The sequence below is a fragment of the Erythrolamprus reginae genome, chromosome 6, assembly GCF_031021105.1.
Source record: "Erythrolamprus reginae isolate rEryReg1 chromosome 6, rEryReg1.hap1, whole genome shotgun sequence".
NCBI lineage: Eukaryota > Metazoa > Chordata > Lepidosauria > Squamata > Dipsadidae > Erythrolamprus > Erythrolamprus reginae.
Window position 1 is genome coordinate 54205536 of NC_091955.1, and position 26404 is coordinate 54231939.

General features: G+C 37.9%; 1 protein-coding gene across 2 annotated transcripts; it reads left to right on the top strand.

Annotated features, from left to right (window-relative positions):
- Positions 1 to 735: 735 nt before the first annotated feature.
- Positions 736 to 26229, top strand: NTS (neurotensin). 2 transcript variants are annotated; one of them, XM_070754773.1, is made up of 4 exons: positions 736 to 1165; positions 4725 to 4786; positions 22882 to 23103; positions 23418 to 23831. In XM_070754773.1, the coding sequence occupies exons 1-4, from the start codon at positions 1102 to 1104 to the stop codon at positions 23565 to 23567; spliced, it is 498 nt and encodes a 165-aa protein (XP_070610874.1). In that variant the 5' UTR covers positions 736 to 1101; the 3' UTR covers positions 23568 to 23831. The 2 variants fall into 2 exon arrangements, with proteins under 2 accessions (XP_070610874.1, XP_070610875.1); XM_070754774.1 differs by having other exon boundaries at positions 796 to 1165; positions 23421 to 26229.
- Positions 26230 to 26404: the final 175 nt, after the last annotated feature.

Consider the following 26404-nt stretch of genomic DNA (forward strand, 5'->3'; position numbering starts at 1 on the left):
GGAGCTGAACATCTCCAGCATTATTCACCAGGACATGGAGTTGCATCTTCAAAGATATACATTTGAGCGTTAGCTCCCTTTCCTCTTTAGGTAATGCTTACTGGAATGTAGTGTTGGAAAATAAAAATAAGTTGTTATCTATAAGTAGCAATCAACAAAATATTGTTGGGTATGGGGACAAAAATGATGATGACGAGGAGGAGGAGGAGGTGGAAGCTCATTCTCCCTGTGCCACATTTATCTTCCCTAATCTGATTGTTTCCAAATGTATAGGAACTTCATGGTCTCAGGCTGTGGATTCTTAAGAATTGCAGTCCAAACATTTCTTCTGAATACCATCTCTGCTTAGATTGAAATAAGTAAAGGCAACAGTACATTGCAAAATATTTATTTTAGCTAAACAAATACACTATCTTTCTCAAGTTTTCGTTAAATTATTTTCCTTATGTACATGAATCATAAAAATATCTAAGTGACTTATACAGGTAACCTGTGATGGGCACACACATACAAAGATGACATTTAAGTACTCTCATTAGATTCTTTATGCTAGCCTTTTCCAGCCACACATCCGTCAAATTGTGCTGGACCGCAACTTCTCAATACCAAGCTATACTGCCTGCTATATGGTGTTATATGGCTGCAGGTAAGTGGGGAGGGGGGGGGCGATAATCACAAATCCTGCATTCCCATTTGGAGGCAAAGGTTTCAAAATCGGGCGCAACTGGTAAGGCTGCCCTTTTGGCGCCATCTGTCTCACGCTCCCCTGCCCTTTTCTTTCTGCTTCAGGAAGTGTGAAGCACAGCGCAACTAATGGGGGAATCGCGTCAGTTTCGCTCCGAAGAAGAGGAGGGGACGGAGCAGGCGGGCGGACGCTTGGTTAAAAAGAAAACGGCTGCTGCGCGTTCGTGACATCACCCCTCCCTGCTTGCTTATATACTTAGGGGACATCCGGAGCTTCCTTTAGGGTTCAGTTCTTTAAAAATCAGCTCAAGGCAACAGCTCTTCCCCCCCCCCCTTGCGCGACTCTCATCCAGATAGCTTGCCTCCTTGTATATGGACTTCACTTTATAGAGAGAAAAGGGAGAGTGGATAGCAAGAATGGTGAAGATGCAGTTGGTGTGCGCGATGCTGCTGGCGTCCGCTTCCTGGAGCCTGGGCTCAGGTAAGCTCCGAGGTGCGCCCTCTCGCTCTCTCTTTTTGGCACGGCTTCCCTTCCAATTGGGAGAAGGATTTAGGCTAATCCGGCGGTGCTGCTACTATGGGAGGAGTTTGTGTTGTCCAATGCAGGGAGGCTAATGTCTGGTCAATTTTAAAAAGTTAGCTTCAAATATAAAATATAAAGCAGTTCTTCTAGCATAAAGAGAATCTGTTGGGTTAAAAATTAAAAGGGAAAAATGCGAGTTTCTGAAAAGCTTTGCAATCGTCCGGTTCATTTCTCAGTCTGACCCCTAAAAATAGGTGAATTGTATCTCAACAGCTATGTACTCTCTTTCTGAAGAGGTTCTTTGAGGCAGATCGTCCTGGGAACAGGGACCGCATTTCCAGACTTGTTGAAATGCCCTGTAAATTAGCACAGGGAAGGGGAAATTCCATGCTTTCAGTCTCCAGGCTTGTGGATTCTTTAATGGACTGTAGAAACAACTTGGAAAAGCAGGAGGAAGAGCTGCAACCAAGACAACCATCAAATAAAAAGAGGCAAAAATGTAATTTGAGAAAGTATCTCAGGCTTGACCCTCCTTAGTTCAAAATAAAAGGGAAGAAGGAAGGCATTCAGACTCGCAAGTTTTTCTTCCTGTTATTTTATAATAAAAGTGGCATTAGCATTTATGACTTTTGTCCCCTGGACTGGTTTAGCTAGGAGGGATGACAGTTTCCTATTCCCATCTTTAATTTTTTCAGCTGGAGTTTGTGGAATAGAGGCTTTAAATGGAATAGAATAGAATAGAATTCAAAAGGAGAGGGTAGTAGGAAAGATGAATAGGTGAGAAAAATGAGAAGATGACCAGGGTAATAGCAATACAGCCTATTACATGGGTAAATATATATTAAAAAGTTGTGTTCTCTTTATAATCTATTTCAAAAATCATTAAAAGTGAAATCGTAGATTAAACGTTAAACTTTTCCAAGTGCAATATAAAATCAATAAGGTTACACAATACTTGAGAGATTCCTATGCTTATGCTTTTTGCTTATTTATTTGGGCATCTTAATGAAAATCATAATTTAATGTACAGCTGTTATGAACCTATTAATTTTTTAATAAATCAGTCAGGCCTCAGATGTGCATTTTTTTACTAAGGGATGTCTGCTAAAAATTTCCCCAGAGAATATTTTAGAATTAAATATATATTTTTATATTTATTTATTTATTTCATTCCAGTATATTGAATAATTCTACTTTTAAAAGTAAAATTTAGCTTTAACTCACTACTAAACTTTTGCATAGTTTCAAATATTTGGGCATCATAACTGTCTAAATCAATAAGCAAAGAAATAGTATTTAATCTTTGTTTTTATAGACAAATAATACCCATGTTTGTTGAGGGCATAGAAATTTTAAATTTCTATGCTTTATTTTAATAATTGTTCTAATTAAATAAAAATAAATAATTTTTTCAGGAAAATTAATGGCAATTGCTAACAATTTTGCTGTGATCCCTGAATATCAGGGAGCAATAATCTCACTGAGCTTCTAATTTTGATTACATTTATTATAAGAATTAGTCAAAGTGTGAACAGTCTGATGAAAACGTTTAGCTTTTCCCCCTTGTCCTATTTCCTGAGCTCTTGTGTTCTGAATTCTTTGTCATTGGCATTTGAAGGATTTATTTTACTAAAAGGACCATACAGTAATTTGGATTCAAAGGGTGGGAATATGTTTCAGAGCATGCATGGACAACACATTGCACCTCTTGGTTACTGCTTAAACTTAAAGAGCTCTCTCTTTTTCTGGGCTCATGCATGGTCCTAGGGGAAGAGGGTGATGAAATTGATTTAAGTCAGTACCCATTAATTCAGTATGTGCATGCTTATATATTCTACACCATAGTTTCTTCTTCAAATCTGGATCACTGCATAACCCTTAAAAATAGACCACTAAACCATATTATTTTTCATTCATCTTTCACCCTTACAGATAATTTTTAAAATGCCATCACCTACCGGTACTTCTTGATTTATTTTTTATTTTATTTTTCTGGTTCCCTACTATCTTGGCAACATTTTATATTTTTTGTGAAATATAACGTTTTATGCTTTTTGTTGGCCACTTGTACTATAGTGGATTTAAAGTGCATTGCTTTCTGTTAAAGAGACATTTTAATAACAGTGATGGTGAATCTTTTTTTCCTTGGGTGATGAAAGAGAATAGGTGTGCAATATTGTGCATGCACGAGTGTCCATACCCATAATTCAATGTCTGGAGAGGGCAAAAACAGCTTCCCCTGACTCCCGGAGGACCTCGGCCGGAAATAGCCTATTTCCCAACTTCTGGTGGGCCTAGTAGGCTCGTGTTTCATCCTCCCCTGGTTCCAAAGGTTTCCCTGGAGCCGGGGGAGGGTAAAAATGCCCTCCCCCACCCCTAGAGACTCTCTGGAAGCAAAACAACCTCCCAGAGCCTCTGTGTGAGCAAAAATCAGCTATCTGGCACAAACATGGAGGTTGGAGCTGATCTAAGGCAACAGCTTGCGTGACAGCAGATTTGACTCCATGTGCCACCTGTGGCACCCATACCATAGGTTCATCATCACTGGTTTATAACATTGTTTTATTTTACAGTAGTGTATTGAGGATGTAAACTTGAGAAGCAAGATAAAAGCAATATGTTAGTCATATTGTATACATTTGTGAGCTAGTACTATTTGCTGTTTTCAATTAGGAATATACAGTTCATTACTTTAGTTAGAGCCTATCCAATTAAAGTTACTAATAATTTAGGTCTACTGAGATACATGGAACAGCAGCAGCAGCAACAACAACAAATCACAAGAGTTCAGCTATTTGTATCAATTGGGCTTATTTTTGATCTGCCTATGACTGTTATTTTATCACTCACAATTACACTCAACTATAGAGTTGCTACTGCTGCTACTGCTGCTGCTGCTACTTGGATAAAAACAGTTTTCCCTTTAACATATCATCCTTCTTTTATTAAGACATTCTTCAAGTCCTACCATAATACTGAACAGGGCAATGACCAGGAAATTAAATTAAATACATTGAAACTTTAAATCTCTTTTTGTGCTACACATACAGTATCCTTATTAATAATATATCAGTGTATGAATATGTCTGTAACTTACATATTCCTCATAGAAAATACCTGTTAACTAGCTTCCATTGAAAGGATGTTTGAAGTTATTCAATGTATTTAAAAAAAATGAGAGCTTCTTTTAATTATATACAGTACATTGCTGTTAGTACAGAAGTATCTTAAATTAGAAATGAAATCCAATTTCATATTCTACTACTTTCACTATTGGTGATCTGTTCTTTAAATGTTTCATTTGCCCAATAATAAGCTGTTTTCATTACTAAACATATTTTTACAATGAAATGGCATAAATTAACAAGTAAAGAAAGGAGTACTTGCCAAACATTTATTTTAGTCAGTTCTTAACCAAAAATTGTCTTTAAGGGATATTTCTATATTCTATATATGAAATCCAAATGCTGGTGATTTATAATGGAATAGTAAACATATGTTTCTCTTTAACTTGCAGATTCAGAAGAGGAAATGAAAGCCCTAGAAGCTGATTTATTGACTAATATGTATACATCAAAGGTAACACTTTTTTGTCCCTCCCCTCCCTCTTTAGGATTTAGGAATACTCATAGCAAACATATATATTTAAATATATAATAATACTACACATAAGTTGAATTGAGTATAATAGACACAGTTTACATAGACTTTTGTAAAGCCTTTGACTCAGTAGTACCTGACAAACTACTTCTGAAACTAAAATCTTATGGCATCTTTGATATCTTTCAAAAAAAGCCTTGATCATGTAGCCGAATGGTCAAACAACTGGCAGCATCAAATCTCAACCAAAAAATGCTCTGTCTTACACATTGGCAAAAAGAATCAGAAAACAAAATATAAACTTGGAGGAAACAAACTTGTAGATGATCCTCACTCTGTCAAAGACCTTGTAGTACTCATATCCAATGACCCAAGTGCTTGAACTGACTGTAACAACATTGCCAAAAAGGCACTAAGAAGTTGTTAATCTAATAATATCTAGTTTCTTCTCTGGAAATATTACACTGCTAACCAGAGATTTGGAGCCCACAAAACATTTGTTAGGCCAATTCTGGAATACAGCTGTCTGGAACCCGCACTGCATATCAGACATTAATACAATTGAGGCAGTCCAGAAATATTTCATAAGAGTCCCTCACTCCTCTGTTCGCAACACAATACCTTATTTCACTAGACTTGAAATACTGGGATTAGGCAATTTGCAACTACGTGGCCCCCGATCTGATCTAAATGTAATTCATAAAATCATATACCAAAATGTCCTTTCTTGTTAATGACTACTTTATCTTCAACCACATCAATACACGAGCATGTAATAGATTCAAACATAGTTCCATTTAAGGTGTGCGCCTGCGTGGGCTTGCACACAAATATACCCCCCGCGCAGCCCGGTGCGTTTGAAAAGCAGCATGTTTTTCAAATGTGCCACTTCCCTGAGCAGCCGGCTTCACCTCCTCCTCCCCCGTTGCCATGCTGGGGCTGCCCCCTGGAGCCAGGGGGCGATGGGCCCGGTCTCGGCCCCCCTGTGGATGAAGCACGAGCTTCACCTCCTCTTCCGCTGCTGCGCTGGGGACTGCCTGCCACCGCCAGGTCCCCTCTGCCACCCAATCCCAGCACAAGACAGTGGCAGCCCGCATCAAGACGGAGGCGGCCACCATTAAACAGGTAGGAAGAGGGGGGCACTCAAATAATAATAGAGGAAAAAAACCCCCAGCCCTCACCTGTTTTTGGAAGGGAGGAAGAGACAGGGATGGAAAAAGAGAGAAGTGAGAGAGGGAAAGAATGAGAGAAAAAGGGAGGAAGAGGGAGAAATGAGAAACATGAGAGAGAAAAGGAGAAGAGATAGGATAAGTACCCAGAATTTTTTCCCTATTTTATTTATTTATTTGTTTGTTTGTTTGTTTGTTTGTTTTATTTTTCTATGCCACCCAGTCCCAAAGTGACTGCCACTCAGACACTATACTTTTCTGCCCACACCGGAAAAAAATTAGAGGGAACATTGGATTCAAACTAAATGTAAACTGCTTCAAACTCGACTTCAGAAAATACGACTTCAGCAATAGAATGATCATTGCCTACCTGACTCTGTGGTTTCTTTCCCAAACCCCAAAAACTTTAACCTTAGATGGTCTACAGTCGACCTCTCCCCATTTCTAAGAGGTCTGTAAGGGGGCGTGCATAAGCATACCACTGTGCCTATTGTCCCTGTCCTACTGTCCTATTGTCCTCTTTTGTTGTTACTTTTTTTTACTTATGCTATGTTTATATAAACTACTACTATTCTATACATTTATTTGACAAATAAATAAAATAAAATAAAATAAAGAATTAAGGGTCCTTAAATCAAATACAATAAATAAGAATAAATGTGGATAAAAAGACAGTGTGAAATAATATTTTATTCTTTTTGTTATGGATGCTTTGCTTAACTAGCCAACACTTTCCCACCAGCAGGTAATTATGGGACAATGTTAAATAATTATTGGCAGAATAATTATTTTTTAGAAAGAATTTGCTTGATAAAAGCTATGTTAACTTCAAGTAACATAGCAATATTAGCTATTTCTTTTATTACCAATTCAGCACACTAAAACAATCAAACCTTTTCAAGGAATTATTAAATGGGGTACTGCAAGGTTTGTCATAGGCCCAGTACAGGTAGTCCTCAATTTACAACAGTTCATTTAGTAACCGTTCAAAATTAAGATGACACTGGAAAAAAGTGATTGTGCCCATTTATCATATTACAACCATTGTAGCATCTCCATAGTCATGTGATCAAAATTCAAATGCTTGCCAGCTGACTTGTACTTATGACGGTTGCAAAGTCCCAGGGTCATGTAATCACCCTTTGCAATCTTCTGACAAGCAATGGGGAAACCAGATTCATTTAACAACCGTGTTACTAACTGAACAACTGCAGTGATTCACTTAACAACTGTGGCAAGAAACATCACAAAATGGGGCAAATGCACTTAACAACATAAATGTTGGGCTCAATTGTGGTCATAAACTGAGCACTTCCGGTACTCTTCAAACATCTCCATAAACAATTTTGATGAGGAGATAGAAGAGAAACTCGTCAGATTTGCAAATGACACTGAGCTGGGGGGGAATAGCCAAAACCTTAGAAAATAGAGTCAAGATACAGAAGAATCTTAACAGATTGGAACACAGAGCCTCTTCCAACAAAATGCAATTCAATGGTGAGAAAAAGCACTTAGGCAAGAAAGACAAATGTAGAATAGGCAATACTTGGTTCAACAGCAGAAACTGTGATAGGGATCTAGGAGTCCTAATAGACAACCACTTAAGTATCAACCAACAGTGTGCTGCCAAAAGACCCAATGCAGTTCTAGACTGCGTCAACCGAGGGATATTATCAAGATCATTTATACATAAAGTATTAATACCACTTTATCATGCTTGGTAAGATCACACTGTGAATACCACATCTTGTTTTGATCACCACAATACACAAAAATATGTTTAGAGTCTAGAAATGCCGAGAAGAGCAACGAAGATGATTGGGAGGTTGGACGGCTAAAACATAAGATGAATGGTTGCAGTCTTCTAATATTTCAGGGTGGCCATAAAGAACAGGGTGTCAACTTGTAACCAAGGAGAGATCTAACCTAGAATTAAAGGAAATTTTGTGACAGTGAGAACAATTATCAGTGGAATGGCTTGCCTCCAGAAGTTGTGGTGCTCCATCATTGGAGATTTTTAAAAACATATTGGATATCCATTTGTCTGGGGTGGTGTAGGGTATCCCGCTTGAACAGAGGGTTCAACCTCCAAAATCCCTTCCAAGTCTGTTATTCTGTTAACACAGAATAACAGGCTTGTGTGCAATGAAATTTTGATGTTCCTCATACTTGATTACATCATCTCAGGACCTCATAGATGCAAAATGTAGAACATTTTCTTTGACAGGCATATAACTCCTCCTTTCCCAAATCCTCTAAATACACTTTAATCTGTGATTTAAGAATGTAAGCAAATTTTCAATATTTTGTTGTCAAAAATGTATTGCATTGATATGTAATCCTGTTATGCAGCTGGTTATATTTTTCCATGAATAAAAAAGAATGAAAATGATGTATTTCTTTTAAATGTTGGTAAACTGTAGCCAATATTATTATTATTACTTTAGGTTCATCACTGAAAATTTGCATGGCGTTATTTATAACTTTTCTAGTTCATTGCATAATTTTGTAATATCATAGTCTGCATTCAGTAATGGCACTAGTTATGCTAGAATCTAATATTATTCCTCTTATTCTAAATTGAATAAATGTCATCTCTTTCTCCCTAAGCTTATTACACAGTAAGACTTTTTTTCTGGAAAACATAAAACATTCACTAAGTTCACTGAATTAGTAAGAAATATAATCTCAATTTCAAGACTATAATACTGAAATCCAGATAATCGGCAGCATATTTGATGAATCAATCAAATTGTTCTGTTGCAAACCATCAACTAAAAATCAAATTACCTTGTTCCATCTTCATAGTTTCATATTAACATAATATTATAGACCAGGAAATAGCCTTCTTTCATATAAGAAAAGTGATCAGAAGTGCTAAGAAAACAAATATGATATGTGGTTAAATTTATACAAAGTTTAAAACAAAGAAACAATTCCCCTAAACCTATTAAAAATGACCATACACAGGGCCCCCATGTTTTGAAGGGTAACAACAATAGCAAGAATTCATCTTTCAAAGTAGGAATGTTGATGCGGCTGATTTTTAAAAAGGATTTCACAATCTATGTTCTCAGGCACTTAATAACTATTTTGGAGAGCTCTGCCATTATGGAAATAACTGCATGGTAAATTTGGTATTTAAATAATATGTGATCCGTCTGTATGGAAATGATTTAAATTTCACATCACTGAAATGCATATTTTGCCATTAAGAACATAAGAAATAATTAAATGAAAGCAGAGTTTTCGGAATTCTACGTAAAGTCATAAACCTGAATTCTGTATCAGTGATGGCTTCCTACAGGAATGGCTAATTACGCACAGCTCTGCAGCTCTGGTGCATAAGTGTGGGATCGAACTCGATTTTGCTTCCCGCACCTGTGCAGATAGCAAAATCTCACATGGGGATCCATATGCATGCATGTTTTGGCAAGATTTTTTTTAAAAAATCACCAAAATATACGCACACATGTATCCCCATGGAAGATTTTGCTACCTGCTCTGCCATGCGAGTGCAGGATTGAACACAATTTTGCTTTCCGCAGCTGTGCAAGGTACCAAAATGTCTCACAGGGATGCACTTGCATTTCGGCAAGATTTTAAAAGCCTTGCTGAAACACACACACACGTTTATTACCATGTGAGATTTTGCTACCTGCACAGGTGTGGTAAGCAAAATTGCACTCAATCCCACACTCACGTTGCAGAGCCGCAGAGCTGCAGGCAATTAGCTATTCTTGTAGGAACCCACCTCTGCTCTGTATATTTTCAGAACCTCAAGTGGTAAGAAAGATACTAACACTTTTATATGCATGCATAACTTTTATATTCATACATATAAAAGTCGGAAGTAAACAAATACTTGAACAGATTCTTCTCTTCAGTTAGAATTTATGAAAAGCAACACTTTGGAGCTGATCCACAAATGACATCTCAGAGCAGAGTGGCTACATTGCTTCATTGGAGAAAAGAGAAAAAAAATAAACTGCAGGTGTAGAGAATAGCCCAATATTGGCTTGTGATTCTCTCAGCTTAGTTTTCCATTTTTGCTATCTGTCTAGGCAATACTGTATCTTCAAGTGCTATGATCTTGGGAAGAATTGATTCTCCAATCAATCTCTGACTTCTCCCAGATCACAACACTGAAGATTTTGCCTAGGAGGTCAATAATGTATCTGAAAAAAGGAAAATTTAAGTGATCTCCTCTAAAAGGTACTTTATATAGAGAAGCTTGTTGCTTTCATGCTTTGATGAGGTGGAACACCCATCCCATCCAACAGACTTTATGTACAATAAAACACAGATATGAGGACTGCAGCATTTAATCTCACATATTAAATTTCAAGTCAACTATTATTTTTATATAATAAATAGAATGGGTAAGGTTGGGGGGGGGGTTGTATTTTGTTCAGACGTTCAACTTTTCCATCTGCCAAGAATCAATATTAATAAACACATGTTCTGAAAATGAGTAATTGTCGTTCAATAGTTTATATGAAACTGACATGGGAAGTTTCATTTTCATGAAAGAAACAGACGTGTGTGTGTGTGTGTGTGTGTGTAAAATCTGAAGAGGTCAAATAATGTTTAGAACCTAAGTGGAAGAAATATTATCAAATATAAACCATCATTATTTCAGATTTTTGTCCATTTAATTCAGTTATGATTTCTCTGAATTGTGCTAGATCTTTAGGATTTTGGACAGATGATACCTACCTCCATAGCAGGGCTGTGATAGTAATTTTCTTCTTTTTTTATCCTTAAATTGAGCTTTTATGTACTGGCTTTTTTGGACTAATCTTTGTTAAGCAAGATGGTCAAAATTAAGAATAATGATTCTCTGTTTCTAGCAATGGCTAAAAAAATATTTATTTTGGGATTAAATTCAAGATAGTTTTTATAGATTCCCAAAGAAAAGTAGAAAAAAACTCAAAAAAGCTAATTAATGTAGAAGAGGAAGAAAAATCAGAGCAAGGAATCCATCCTAAACAAAACAAATTTAATTAAAAAATGAAAAGTGAATGGATTTCACCAAAAAGGCAAGCCAAATATGTGATTTATGTAACCATTAAAATATTGATTTATTCACTGCAATATTTTATTTTGCATTGGTTATAAACAGATTAGTACAGGTAGTCTTTGAATTATGACAACAATTGAGCCCAAAATGTATGTTATTAAGTAAGACATCTGTTAAGTGAGTTTTGTCCTATTTTATGACATTGTTATGAAGTAAGTTATTGCAGTTGTTAAGTTAGTAACATGGTTGTTAAATGAAAGTGACTTCTCCATGGACTTTACTTGTCAGAAGTTCGCAAAAGGGGATCACATGACCCTGGGACACTGCAACCATCATAAATATGAGCCTGTTGCCAAGCTTCCGCATTCTGATCATGTGACTATTATTATTATTATTATTATTATTATTATTATTATTATTAATTAATTAATTAGATTTGTATGCCGCCCCTCTCCGCAGACTCGGGGTGGCTCACAACAGAGATAAAACAATATGTAATAACAAATCTAATATTAAGTCTAAAATAACAATTTTACATTAAAAGCCTAAAAACCCCATTATATAAGAAACATACACACAAGCATACCATACATAAAACTACATAGGCAAGGGGAAATGTCTCAGTTCCCCCATGCCTGATGGCAGAGGTGGGTTTTAAGAAGTTTACGACAGGCAAGGAGGGTGGGGGCAATCCTAATCTCTGGGGGGAATTGGTACCAGAGGGTCAGGGCCGCCACAGAGAAAGTTCTTCCCCTGGGTCCCACCAGCCGACATTGTTTAGTCGACGGGACCAGGAGAAGGCCAACTCTGTGGGACCTAACCAGCCGCTGGGATTCATGCGGCAGAAGGCGGTCTCGTAAATATTCTGGTCCGGTGCCATGAAGGGCTTTATAGGTCATAACCAACACTTTGAATTGTGACCGGAAACTGATCGGCAACCAATGCAGACTACGGAGTGTTGGTGTAACATGGGCATACCTAGGGAAGCCCATGATTGCTCTTGCAGCTGCATTCTGCACGATATAGAGTTTCCAAACACTCTTCAAAGGTAGCCCTATGTAGAGAGTGTTACAGTAGTCAAACCTCGAGGTGATGAGGGCATGAGTGACTGTGAGCAGTGACTCCCGGTCCAAGTAGGGCTGCAACTGGTGCACCAGGCAAACCTGGGCAAACGCCCCCCTCGCCACAGCTGAAAGATGTTTCTCTAATGTGAGCTGTGGATTGAGGACGCTCAAGTTGCAGACCCTCCCTGAGGGGGTCAATAATTCCCCCCCAGGGTGATGGACAGACAGATAGAATTGTCTTTGAGAGGCAAAACCCACAGCCACTCCCTCTTATCAGGATTGAGTTTGAGTCTGTTGACACCCATCCAGACCCCAACAGCCTCCAGACACTGGCACATCACTTCCACTGCTTTATTGACTGGACATGGGGTGGAGATATACAACTGGGTATCATTGGCGTACTGATGATACCTCACCCCATGCCCTTGGATGATCTCACCCAGCAGTTTGATGTAGATATTAAATAGCAGGGGGGAGAGGACCGACCCCTGAGGCACCCCACAAGGGAAGAGACCTAGAGGTCAACCTCTGACCCCCCCACTAACACCGGCTGCGACCGACCAGAGAGGTAGCAGGAGAACCACTGAAGAACAGTGCCTCCCACTCCCAACCCCTCCAGCCAGCGCAGAAGGATACCATGGCCGATGGTATCGAAAGCCACTGAGAGGTCAAGAAGCACCAGGACAGAGGATAAACCCCTGTCCCGGGCCTGCCAGAGATCATCCATCAATGCAACCAAAGCAGTTTCCATGCTGTAACCGAGCCTGAAACCCCACTGTTGAGGGCCTAGATAATCGGCTTCTTCCAAGGACCGCTGGAGCTGGAGCGCCACCACCTTCTCAACAACCATCCCCATAAAGAGAATGTTGGAGACTGGACGATAGTTATTAAGTACGTCGGGGTCCAGGGAAGGCTTCTTGAGGAGGGGGTGCACAAGTGCCTCCTTGTATATAGTCGGAAAGGACCCCCTCCCCAAAGAAGCATTGACAATCTCCTAGATACAGCTCCATGTCACCTCCCTGCTGGCCGAGACAAGCCAGGAGAGACAAAGATCCAGTAAACAGGTGGTGGAACTCACAACTCCAATGGCCTTGTCCACTTCATCAGGTGTCACCAGATCAAACTCTTCCCAGACAGGTGGACAAAAATGGGCCCCACTCACTTCAACTGACTCATTGTCAGTCGACTCTGCTATCCAATTGGAGTCAAGGTCCACCCGGATCCGAGCGACTTTATCAGCGAAAAATGTGTTAAAGTCCTCGGCACTACTCTGCAAGGGCTCCCCAAATCCCCCCTGGTTAAGAAGGGAGTGGGTCACCCTAAACAGAGTGGCTAGGCCGAGATTCCGCTGATGCAATCAAGGTGGCATGGTACATACATCTTGCTGCCTTGAGCGCCACTTTGTAAGTCTTAATATGAGCTCTTACAAGTGTTTGATCGGATTCGGACTTACTCTTCCTCCATCGCTACTCTAGACATCTCTTCTGCCATTTCAACTCCCGGAGCTCCTCGTTGAACCATGGAGCTCTACAGGGTCTAGTGCTGCGGAGAGGTCACAGTAGTGCAATCCGGTCAAGAGCCTCCGCTGCAGCCTTGTTCCAAACCTCAGTCAGAGACTCTGCTGAACTGTGGATGAGTGTATCTGGAATAACCCCAAGCACCCTATGAAAGCCCTCTGGGTCCATCAGGCATCTGGGGCGGAACCTTCTAGTTGGTTCCGCCTCCCTGCGGGGAAGGATTGGAGCCAGGAAGTCAAGCCGCAATAGAAAATGGTCTGACCATGACAAAGGCAATGCTTCTAAGCCCCTTAGTCTCAGACCATTACTCAGTTGCTCAGAGAGGAATACCATGTCGAGTGCATGCCCCCCTCTCATGAGTCAGACCCTGTACTACTTGAGTCAGGTCCATGGCTGTCATGGTGGCCATGAACTCCTGTGGTAGGCCAAAGGTTTCACTAAGCAATGGTAGGTTAAAGTCCCCCAAGACAATAAGTCTGGGGTACCCTACCGCCAGCCTGGCTACCTCCTCAAGCAGCACAGGCAGGGCTGTTGACACGCAGCTGGGAGGCAGGTACGTGAGTAAAAAGCCCACCTGAACTCCTAAGTCCAACTTCACCAGGAGGGACTCGCAACCCGCAATCTCTGGAGCAACAAGTCTACGTAGGCAAAGGCTCTCCCTGGCTATAATAGCCACTCCTGCCCCCCTTTCCTGGGGTCGGGGCTGATGCCATACCTGAATGCCGGCTGGGCAAATTTCAGAGAGAGGAACTCCTCCTTCTGGGCCCAGCCAGGTTTCGGTCACACATTCCAGGTCGGCCTCCTCATCCAGGATCAAATCCCGGATGAGGAGAGCTTTATTTACCACTAACCTGGCATTGAGTAGCAGCAACTTGAGCCCAGGGCCAGGATTACACTCTTCACCAGTGCCTTGAGTTGAGCTCATGGAGCTGGAAGAAGGAATTGCTACTAAGCAGCAATCCCTCCTTCCCCTGGAACGGCTAGCTCCATGGCTCCCACCATATCTGCCTCTTCCCAGCAAGACCGGGATATTTTGACCCTCTGTCACCCCAGGGATAGGTGCCCCCTCTCCTCCTGTCTCTCCAGCATCAGATGTGCCAAGAATTTCATTTGTATCCATTCACCTCATACATACTATAATCCCACCCCATCCCATCCACCACCACCCTCCCATCCACCCCCATTCATTCCACTCCATTAATTCCAATAGTTAAAAACATCCATCACTAAAACCTCCAATAATTAATTTAAAAATATAGATTAATTAAAACACTAGTTGCTAATTAATTAATTAATTAAATTAATTAAACATAAAAATAAAACAGGTAAATATAAGAATAGCTAAATATAAAAATATAGAAAAAGCAGTCAATCAGCAGTTCTTAAGCAGTCAACAGAAAGATGACTATATGGATGCTACAATGATCATGAGTGTGAAAAATAGTCATAACTCACTTTGTGCCATTGTAACTGAATGGTTACTAAACAAACTGTTGTAAGTCAAGGACTACCTATTTTGGAATATACAAGACATGATTTATGAGTTTGTGTTTATCTGTATTTTCCTTTCTATTTATGTGGCCCAAGAGAAATATGAAACAGATATGATGAAGAAAACATTCCTCTTAGGGACAGATGCCCTACTTTACGTAAAGTGAGTCACTTACCTTTAGTTACCTCTAAATTGTTCCCCTAGGTCAGTGATGGCGAACCTATGGCATTGGTGCCACAGATGGCACACAGAGCCATATTTGCTGGCACATGAGCAGTTGCCCTAGCTCAGCTCCAACATGCATGTGTGTGGGGGGCAGCTGATTTTTTTGCTTGCACGGAGGCTCTGTGGGATGTTTTTGGCTTCCAGAGAGCCTCCCGGGGGATGGGGCAGGGCGCTTTTACCTTCCCCCAGCTCTAGGGAAGTTTTGGAGCCTGGCGAGGGCAAAACACGAGCCTACTGGGCCCACCAGAAGTTAGAAAACAGGTTGTTTCTGGCCTCCAGAGGGCCTCTGGGGGGGCAGAGCTGTTTTTGCCCTACCCAGGCATTGAATTATGGGTGTGGGCACTCGTGCATGTGTGATAGCACATGCCCACTCTCTTTCGGCACCCGAGGCAAAAAAGATTCGCCATCACTGCCCTAGGTTCTTTTCTTCTAGCTCTCCTCTTCTTGGGCAAGATAGCCATGTGTATCATGCAGCTTGCCTAATATCTATTAAACGCATCCACCACATTCTATTCTATTGCTTGCATTGAAGTTAGTTTTAACTGCTACGTTTGCTCAGCATGTGGTCTTCCAGATATTATTGAACTAAAACATACAACAAACCCAGCAGACTGGCCAGCAGAATGATCTCCTCAGTGCCAGATTTTAAAAGTAAAATCTTGTTTATTCAAAAACATAAAAATAAAAATGAACAATTTTCTTCATGCTCAAGGGAAGGCAGTCTTTCCCATTCAGATAAAATATTGATGATTAGCATATCAAACCCAGTTAATGGCATTATGAAGTAACTCTTTTACATTGGCATGTATATTTCCTTAGGGAGACTAAATTTTTTGGGTTAGCTACCAAGTACTGCAGTTTTCTGAAAATGGACCGCAGTTCAGCCAAATTCTATTATCCTTTGTCTGAAAACAAGAACAACATGGCAGATACTTTGAGAGAAAAAAGAAGTATCGAAGTAAACTGTGGAACAAGGAAGTTTTCAATCTAGTCAAACAATTCAGTTTGGAACAGTTACATATTTTAAGAAATTAAATATGATTTCTGGCAGTATTATCAGATTAATAAAAGGAAGGCATTTTAATTTAAGAGGGAGGAGTTTGAAAAAATTGGAAAATTTCTATGAAAAGTGAGTAATTGTACCATATTTTTAAAAAACCCATTATAGTACTAAATGTTTTCTATTTAACATGATGGTTATCACCACAAAGAAATTCCAAGGTGTTTTGACTTTGTTGTACTAAAAAGTAGAAAATAACCAACTGTTGGATGGCAATGAATGGAGGATTATAACCAATTAAATTTATGTTTCTGTCTTTACCTTGGAAATTTTATATACATAATAAACAGGGGTGGGCTACTGCCCGGACGTGGGGTGGGGGAACACAGTGGGGTAGCAAAAATGGAGGTCCACCCCAGAGCACCCAATTTGCACTGAAAGATGTTGAAAGAAAATGCAGGGCGTCCTGCCTAAGCCACGGCCACAGTGTGGTAGTAAAAATTTTGGTAGTCCTTCACTGATAATAATCAAAGAAAATGAAAGTGGGGAGATGAATCAAAGTTCCTATATTTCCACATAAATTGTTTCAGCAGTTTGCCACAAGACTCTTTGAACTATAATATCTCTCAGCCTTTGGGTGATCTGAGCCTGTGTGCTCAACTTTTAATCATATCTGTATTGTTGGTATTTCGGCTGACCCTCATTAAAATGTAACTGGATAGTTTTATCTCTGTACTTCCTTGGGCATCATTTGTGAATCCATTGTTTGAAAAAAAAAAAGATAAATTTCGGGAAAAATTGAGTGTAAAAATATTTGGACATATAATGTGGAAGCATTTTATCTGAAAAGCTTCTAAGCAAAGAGGAAGGTGATCTTAATTCAATCAGCTAATGTTTCACTTGAAATAAGAGTCCTGATTTTAAGGTTTTCATTAGTGTCATCTCTCACCTTTGAAATCTGGTCAGTCTCACAGTAATATCTAACATATCACTGATAATGAAGGATTGTTCCTTCCTCTCATATTTAAAATTATAATTTTAGGAGTCACATTCAAGGTTTTGAAGGCTACCTATGTGCTTTTAATTAGTCTTTTTCATAAATATTAGATCCTATCAGTTGATCAGCTTGGGATATCAATCCAGGATATCAAGCAACCTTACAAGACAAAAGAATATTTAACATCAGCCTCCAAAATGTTGATTGCCATGTTTGAAAACTAAGAACATCCAATTATAGCCTCTCCATATAGGACAGACTTTACTTTTAGAGCTTAGCTTATTTATGTGACAGTCAGCATTTTATATAGTAATGATAAAGCAAAAATAAATATATGCAACATAAAAAAAATTTGGGGGGGAAATTTCCCATAGTCTCCTTCACTGTAGCTATCTGACATCTCTGCTAAAGCTCTTTTGTAAAAGAAAGGGAAGGTTGAAGAAGATGAAGCAAGATGAGTAAGATTTGGGTGTCCAAGGGAAACCATGCAAAATCAGGCTTGCATTTAAGATCTCAGAAAGAAATAATTCTGACCTCTCCAGCAGTTCTAATGAGACATACATTGGTAGTCAGTATGTTTCAGTCAACAAGCAATAATTACTGAGTTTCAAGAGCAGCTTAAAGGGCATTTGGTGCAGAAACATATGTCCAAAGAAACATGAGAAATGGGGGGCGGGGATGGCAGAAAAATAGCAGTGGGTACAAACTGCCGCAGGCATAACAAGTGATTGATTTTGTTCTGTTTTAAAATATTATTGTTAAATTGATCTATGCTGAGTACCATACTTTGCCAGACTTTTTGTAGATAATGTCCCTTTCTCCTATTTCAACCCCCCCCCAAACAATTTTGTGACTAGCCCACAAACAATTTTGTGACTTGCCCAAAGATAAGTGAGCATCTGTAACTGATGATTTGCAAGAACCTGGATCTCTGTGCTCCATTATAGCACCTTAGGATCAGTGGTGCAGTATTTTAAACTAATTCTGCTCACTGCCAGGAATTTGATCTTGACTGGCTCAAGGCTAACTCAGCCTTCCATCCTTCCAAGGTCAGTAAATGAGGATCCAGATTTTTGAGGGCAATATGCTGACATTTGTAAACTGCTCAGAGAGTTATCCAAAGCATTTTGGAGAGGTATATAAGTCTAAGTACTATTGCTATTGCTTTTAAGCACCACAGCTACAGTTGAAGAGCCCGACATTTTTACATCATGGCTTTTTGATGCAAATGACTCTAGACAGAGGGCATTGCTGTGAAATTTTCCTTTCAATAATTGATTGTGTCATTGGATTCAAGGGAAAAGGGTGGTTATGGGAACTAAAACTGAATAGTTTATGACCGAACAGCTTAAGTCTGGGGTAGGAGCTGCTTGTGGAAGATATTAAAAAGTTCATTTTCTCAGCCATTTCCTGCAGTTCTTCAGATAAATAATGACACATTGAAAAGACTTCACACATCTGAGGTTTGATTGTGGCAAGGGGGTTATTAAATGTAGTCTAAACCTACTCATTTATTATTTGAAAACATTGTAAATTATTTCAGTCATTATTATAATGCTTGGATTATAATTGTTCATTCTTTTTAGGGGGGAAAACAGCACCTAAAAGATAATAAACAGAATAATTCACAAAACTATTGAAAAGCTTACTGCTATAGAGAGCTAAAGTGTATTTTGCTCATTTTTTTGCATATTGGACAGACATCTTTTCATGATGTTTTAAGAAATAGTACAGTAGGCAGAACTTCCTCTTCTAAGGGAGAAGCAAGAAAGAATATATGAGGGTTATCCGGAAAGTAAGGTTACAAGGCACGTAGCTCTCATGGAGAATCTTCACAGGGGAAGTTGGTATTATTATCCTGTAGCAGGAAGCCAGTGGAAGAGAACAAACAGTACCAGTAATCAGTAGATCATTGACTGGCATTGTGGTGAAGGTTAGAGATGAGCGTTCTCATTCTGTTTCCCTCCAAGTCTGAAGTGTGTGCTGTAATACACTAACTGAATGCTAAGGGCATGAATGCTGCTGCAATATGTGCCCAAGAATTGTGCATGATGGGTGTCCAAGATATTTCTTACCAATTTATTTACACTGGACATTTATTTGATGGAAGAGTTTAAGAAGTTCAAAATAGAATATAAAGTTTGGCCTGGTAACTAAGTATTTGGAAACCAACCCAAAAGCTCGGAGAATGAACCTTCACTTTTATCCTATACCTGAGCTACAAATATTTGCCAGTACTGTATTGCACATTAGGATATTTCAGCCAATTCAAATTTATTTTATTTTAAATGTTTTATTTGCTTTTTTTTAAAAAAGAAGTATTTTACATACAGTTTTTAAAATGTAGAGTTCTTATTATATTCCACAAATCTCACAATAGCTCCTGCCTCTGAAAACGTATCTGCTCAGTGTCCAATAGTCAAGCTTAATTTTAAGGCCTCACTCTTAATGTCTTGTAATATATGTCTATAACTTTATCATTTTAATGTCTATTAAAATGACTGACAATTCAAAATATTCTTAGTTCAATACTGGTCTTTCCCTACTCTATACTTGTAATAATATTGTTAATTTGACTTGTAGCCTAATTGACAATAAGCTTGCCACAGTGAAAATGCATGTAGATGCCAATCTGGAACAAATTTGGTGTATCCAGATAAAGTTTTGGTAGTCAACTCCACCTGAGGACTGTCCGAGTTATATTTCAATGAAATAATACTGCATTTTAATGTGGGACCTTCTCTCAGTTCTACATTAGGTGCTTGTAAAATTAAGAGATTTACAAAATGACAATGCTGGGAAGGGTCACGTATTCATTTCTGAATGCTGCAAAAGACAAAATAAAACATAATGTATTATTGTGATTAAACTACATTTGTTATACTGTGGGTTCAAGGAGAAAGGCCAAGAAAGAGGGAGATATGGAATTAAGAAAGAATGAAATACTCTTAGAAACATTTTTTTGCAGACAAATGACTAATGTAACTGCTTGATGCCAATGTTTCTCCGGAAAAACATCTGGCTCATCACCTTTTCACAAGAAAGTGTTGGAACTTAGTTTATCATGCCAATAGACAAGAATACACCTGCTGAATAATTAAAATCTTCAAATTAATCACAATCAATGCATATTTCCCATATTGTATCAAAAGCAGTCCTATTTTATTATGAAAAAAGTATCTAGTTTTTTTTAATCATCAGAAATATTCCCTTAATGTCCTATTTTAAAATTAAAGGAGACATATATTCAAAGTCTCTGCCATGTTGTGCCAATTTTCCATCATCAAGGAAGATATTTCAAAACATTGTTATTCAAATTTGTCCCTGCCTACAAGGCTAGTTGACACCATGATTAAATTATGAACTGCAGTAACAGACAAATTCAAGAAAAAAATAAAAATAGAAACAAAGTTCTAATATAAAATTAAGTTTTGGATTCACTGCTATGTATTCACTCTGGAAAGCATATATATTTTCACATAGATAATCTGCTTTATATAGATGACTTCAGTTTCTAAATTTATGTCAGGTAACAAGATGGTTTTCCAGAATGATGGTTTAGAGCTGATTTAGAGCTGAGAAGCTATGGAGATCAGTTTGTTATGTGGCTGCTTATTACTGAGTTGGAAAGACAAGCCAATATGATTATTAATGACATAGTATGAACACCGGTTATTTAAAGCTATGATCATTTTGTATTTAAAAAAATCCCGTCATACTTAAGTTGAAATGCAACTGAGTTTATTTTCTCTATCATGTGCAGAAGTCTCCCCTTGCACTGGGGAGACTGTGGATGAAAATATATTAGCTAGGGAGGGAATAAACCTGCTAATTTTCTTTCATAATTAATTAATTCATCTTTCTGAGCTATAGCATTATTCATTATTAATAATCTGAAGTCTTAATTAATTGTGCACAGGACTTGGTTCTAACTGCATCATCAGAAAGTAAGATTTTATAGCTATTGAAGCTTAGATATGACTGTTAGAATTAAGGAGTATAGTTTTTATATGCCACACATGACTTGAACAATAATTTCAGTTACGTTCCTATTTAGATTCTGAAGTCTGCAGACATGTATTTCTTTTAGTTCTGTCATTTTTATCTCAGTTTTTATTCAGTTTGTATGAATGCAATTTTTTAAAAAGAGGAAGATAATTTCAGTGCATAGAGTACTCAAATTAGTTTATTTCATTATATGGTTGTTGACTAGTGTGTCTGTAGGTCTGCTTCTTAGTCTGTCAAGTTTCATTCAAATCCCAGGGGAAAATATCATAAACGAACACCTTCCACAGCAGTTTCCAGTGTAGAAACTCTTAACTCCAAGATGGCACCAGAAAAATGGAAGAATGTTTGAAAGAGGGAGAGATGGATGGATGGAGGGAGGGAGGGAGAGAGAGGGGTGATGGTGGCAAAGGTAAGTGGAATCCCACCCCTGAGATAGATAGATAGATGATAGATAGATAGATAGATAGATAGATAGATAGATAGATAGATAGATAGATAGATAGATAGATAGATGATAGGTAGGTAGGTAGGTAGGTAGGTAGATAGATAGATAGATAGATAGATAGATAGATAGATAGATAAGTAGGCAGGCAGGCAGGCAGGCAGGCAAGCAGACAGACAGACAGACAGACAGACAGACAGACAGACAGACAGACAGACAGACAGACAGACAGATCGGGGTGGGTTCCTCCCGGATTGGACCAGGACTCTTATTTCAAGTGAAACCTATAGTGGCCTGCTGGTGACATCACAATTGGCATCAAGGATCTGGTTCGGTCGGTGCTGGTCCATGGACACCATCACCTTTTTTTTGGGGGGGGGGGTGTCCAAATTTTTTACTGTTTGGAAGTTTTTTCCTCTGTTGCTGCTTGAAAAAGAGCCCTCTCCCCAGGTTTATACTTACCTTTATTCCTTCACCCGAAGCATAGCTGATCAGCTTTTCAGCTGTGTTTTGGGCTGATTATAGCTGCTGAGCATGCATAGAATCAGAATTGCACAAGGGCACACAAAACATCACAATGCGAACCGGTGACAAAGGTAAGTGGAACCCACCCTGAGAAAGATGATAGATAGATAGATAGATAGATAGATAGATAGATAGATAGATAGATAGATAGATAGATAGATAGATAGATAGAAAGATAGAAAGATAGAAAGATAGAAAGACAGAAAGATAGAAAGATAGAAAGATAGAAAGATAGAAAGATAGAAAGATAGAAAGATAGAAAGATAGAAAGATAGAAAGATAGAAAGATAGAAAGATAGATCAGGGGTGGGTTCCTCCTGGTTTGGACCAGATCACCGGAACTGGTAGCAACCCACTGGTGACATCACTATATCTAATGTAGCCTTGTTCTTATTTACCTGCATACATTTTTGGCTTACAATATAATAGTTTCCTCCTTCTTAATGTATTTATGTGGTTGTTCCTATGATGTCCTATTTCCATGTCAAAGTTGTCATTTGATTCTGAAAATAAATAATAGCGGTTCAATTATACTTCCCTCCCATTCCTCTATAATATCCTTTTGCTGATAGAAGGATAAATAATTTACACAGTGGATCTTGCCCTTTTCAGATAAACAAAGCAAAATCACCCCAGTGGAAACTAATACTTTGGAATATTTGTGACTTCATAAGCAACCTGAACAATCCAGAAGAAGAAACAGGTGACCCTGAAGAAGATTTTATGATGAGAAGACAATTTGCTTCTGCTTCTGAGAGCTTCACTTTGGAAGCAATGTTGACACTGTATCAGCTTCAAAAAGTCTGTAACACCAGAAACTTTCAGCAATGGGAGGTAATATTAATAATTAGCATCTTATTATTTTGTATAATTTTGTTTGTATAACAATAATTTTGGATTAATACTGTATACGTAGTTAATTATTTTCTTTTGGATAATGATTTGGAGCCATTCTTAGCAAGTTAATAGTGAAATTTATCATTTTAGTCAAGCACAGACAGTTTGTGTTCTTGTTTTTTTCAAATTATATTGCTACATTCATCTCTATTCCTACTAAGTAGCAGAATTCAGGACAACCTGAACAATATTCCTCTCAGAAGAATTGTTCCAAGGGAAATAATGATTCCATATTTTCTCCTTATTGCCAGCAGTTGCTCCAACAAGATATTTATGATCCAGAGAATGCAAGTCAAGATAAAGATCTGATGAAGAGAAAAACTCCATACATTCTGAAACGACAATTACATGCTAACAAAGCCCGGCGGCCGTACATCTTGAAAAGGAGTTCATATTACTGACTCAGCCTTTAAAATAATGTACATGTAGTTTATAACTAACTATGCTTTATGTCCCCCTTATTTCAACCTCAAATCTTATGTGTGGAAATATATTATGAAACGCAATCAAGATAATAACATTATTGTGTATTTTTTGCTATTGTTGTTAGTTGATTGTGATGTTTTTCCTACTTAAAATTAACTGGACAAATACATTTAAAAATAAATCTAGTTTCTAAGCATTATGTATTGTATGCCATTGATAATATTAAAGAATTGGCTGCATATCTGTTTCAACATAGTTCTTTAAAAGCATAGTTCTATGAAAACTGTCAGTTTTATCATATGCTATATTATATAGTCTTCATAAGCAAACAGATGATTGCTTAAAGCATTTTAAAATATCATTAATGAATATTTGTTAATATTTGCATTAGCATAGAATTAACATAGAATTAGTAAATTAATAAAATCCCACCTATATTCATTTGCTTGCATATCAGCATAAATTGATGGATTATGAACCTTGTTCAGAGTGAATAGTCCTCTCTCCCTCCCCCCTCTCTCATGCACACACACACACACACACACACACATACACACACACAAAAGGATAATCCTTAAATATATTAAATTAAATGCTAAAATCTTATCTTGTATGCAATTATGTCCATTGGGCATTTGTTAGATGGAAGTGTTTAAGAAGTTCAAAATAGAATATAAAATTTGGAGAGTATTACAGTACTTGCATATTGATTATGCATCAGGTTTTTCCCCCTACAGCTAGTAGGAAAAACCACCTAACTCTACCCAAATATATTGTTGTAGCAGTTAAAGCCAGGTAACAACCAAACATATCCTGACATTTTTTTCTGTTTCATTTTTAAAAACTCTTTGATTTTTATCTGCTTGTATTTTTTGCTTGTAGATAAAAAAATTGACATTTGAATTGGAAATGTGATTCCCTGTTATCAAAATATAAGGCAGATTTGAAAAGAGGAGGAGAAAATGCCCTAAATGTTTGTTATATAGAAAAAAGATAGATATTATAGAGAAATAGATATACATACACTAACAACTGAGGAATCTTCTTGCTCCTTCTTTGGAATTCCCATTATAAAAATACATCAAGATGAGCTTCAGTTAACAATGTTGTTGTGTCAGTTCAGTAGCAAAGTCTGAGGCCAATCTTTTTTTCTTTTTTGAGTCTATTACCCGAGTTGTGTCTTTTAAATGTGACATTTCCCTCTCTGTTTTTCATCTGTATTCAAACACTCTATGATTGGTTATAAAAACTATAAAAGTGCCATGCCTTATTCATAAAATCTAATATATGGATTTTCCTTTCTGGCGTATATTACCCACGCAGGACCTGTTCCAGAGATTCTGAGTTCTGAACCAGCTTAAATGAATCCCTAATTTGCTATGCAGTTTGTGCAAGGCAAAAGACAGTTGCATAATTAGGAACAAGCTATTACACTAGGAATGGGCTGCCGATGGCTTGCAAGCCATGTGAGTCCTTCTGAAGCTTCATTAGGACTCCATAGACCTCCTCCTTTATCTTATATTGAGCCACTACAGTTTGATAGCAGATAAAAGTCAGATTTTCTCCCTCAAATAGCAAAAGATGCAAAAGATCTCCAGAAAAAAAAGTTTGCTTTGTAGACTTATTCCCACCTCTCCCAAATATGGCAGCAAAGGCCTGCAATAAAATTTGAGACATTTTTGCTACCACAGGGAAGATGGTTAAAGATGAGTATAGAAGAGATTTGCCTTCCAAAGGCCTTCTGTTTCCATTTTCTCTCTTTGCCCCACATATGTGGGGGGGGGGGTTAAATATAATTACAGCCCTGTTTTAAGATTCCCAAAAGTTGAAAGGCAGAGCTATGGCCTTCCTCTCCTCACACATTGTTCTTTGCTGTGTCATACATACGGTACCTCTAGTAACCTTTTCAAGATGCTAAACACCCTTTTTTACATTTCCTACAGCTTCATACCTCAACTTGACTGAATTTTAATAACATTTGGCTAAGTTATTGAATATTCTTTCTCTATAGTTTTGTATTTGTTCTTTTCCTATTCCATTTATAAAACATATATTGGGTTACCAGAGTCATAACTGGGTTACTAAATTAGATGGCACAAGCAGCACTTCTGCAAAGATCAATGAATTAAATAGTGTCCCTGCCAGGAGTACTTATTTTTCAAAGTACAAAGAAAACCTCCTGTACTTTTATATGGCAGGAATTCTGGAGTATGCAAATATACAGTATCTATAGGCATATTTGCATGAAAGGTAGAATTCTTTTGATTTTTTTTTTTGTTATAAACATTGCATTGCCAAATAAATTGCTTTCCTCTTTTTCATAATTTTCATAGTGCAGATGTGTTGGACATATTCCAGCACTGATTCTAAATCATGTTCTCAAAAGTGTGGAAAGGGATGGAAATAACAAAACATAGCATGGAATTGCAACTTTCACACTTTGATTTTGTATGCAAGTTCATAATGTAAATATGAAACAGTAGAATGTTCACTATGAAGTCTCAATATCTTTTAATTATCTTGGTATAAACATAAGTTCCTCCTTCCTTCCTTCCTTCCTTCCTTCCTTCCTTCCTTCCTTCCTTCCTTCCTCCCCCCCCCCAATATTGAAAATAAAAAAGAAACTTTTTCAAAGGAGTGCATAATATACATTAGCAGTTTAACCCAAATTATCAGTTATGGTAAGATTATAAGGAGATGGAATTATAACATCATTGTTGATAAGAATTTTTATTTCTAAAACTAAAATAATTAGTAAAAACAAAATTGAATTAAAGCAATCTTTATTATGGGAAGAATCTCCATATATGTG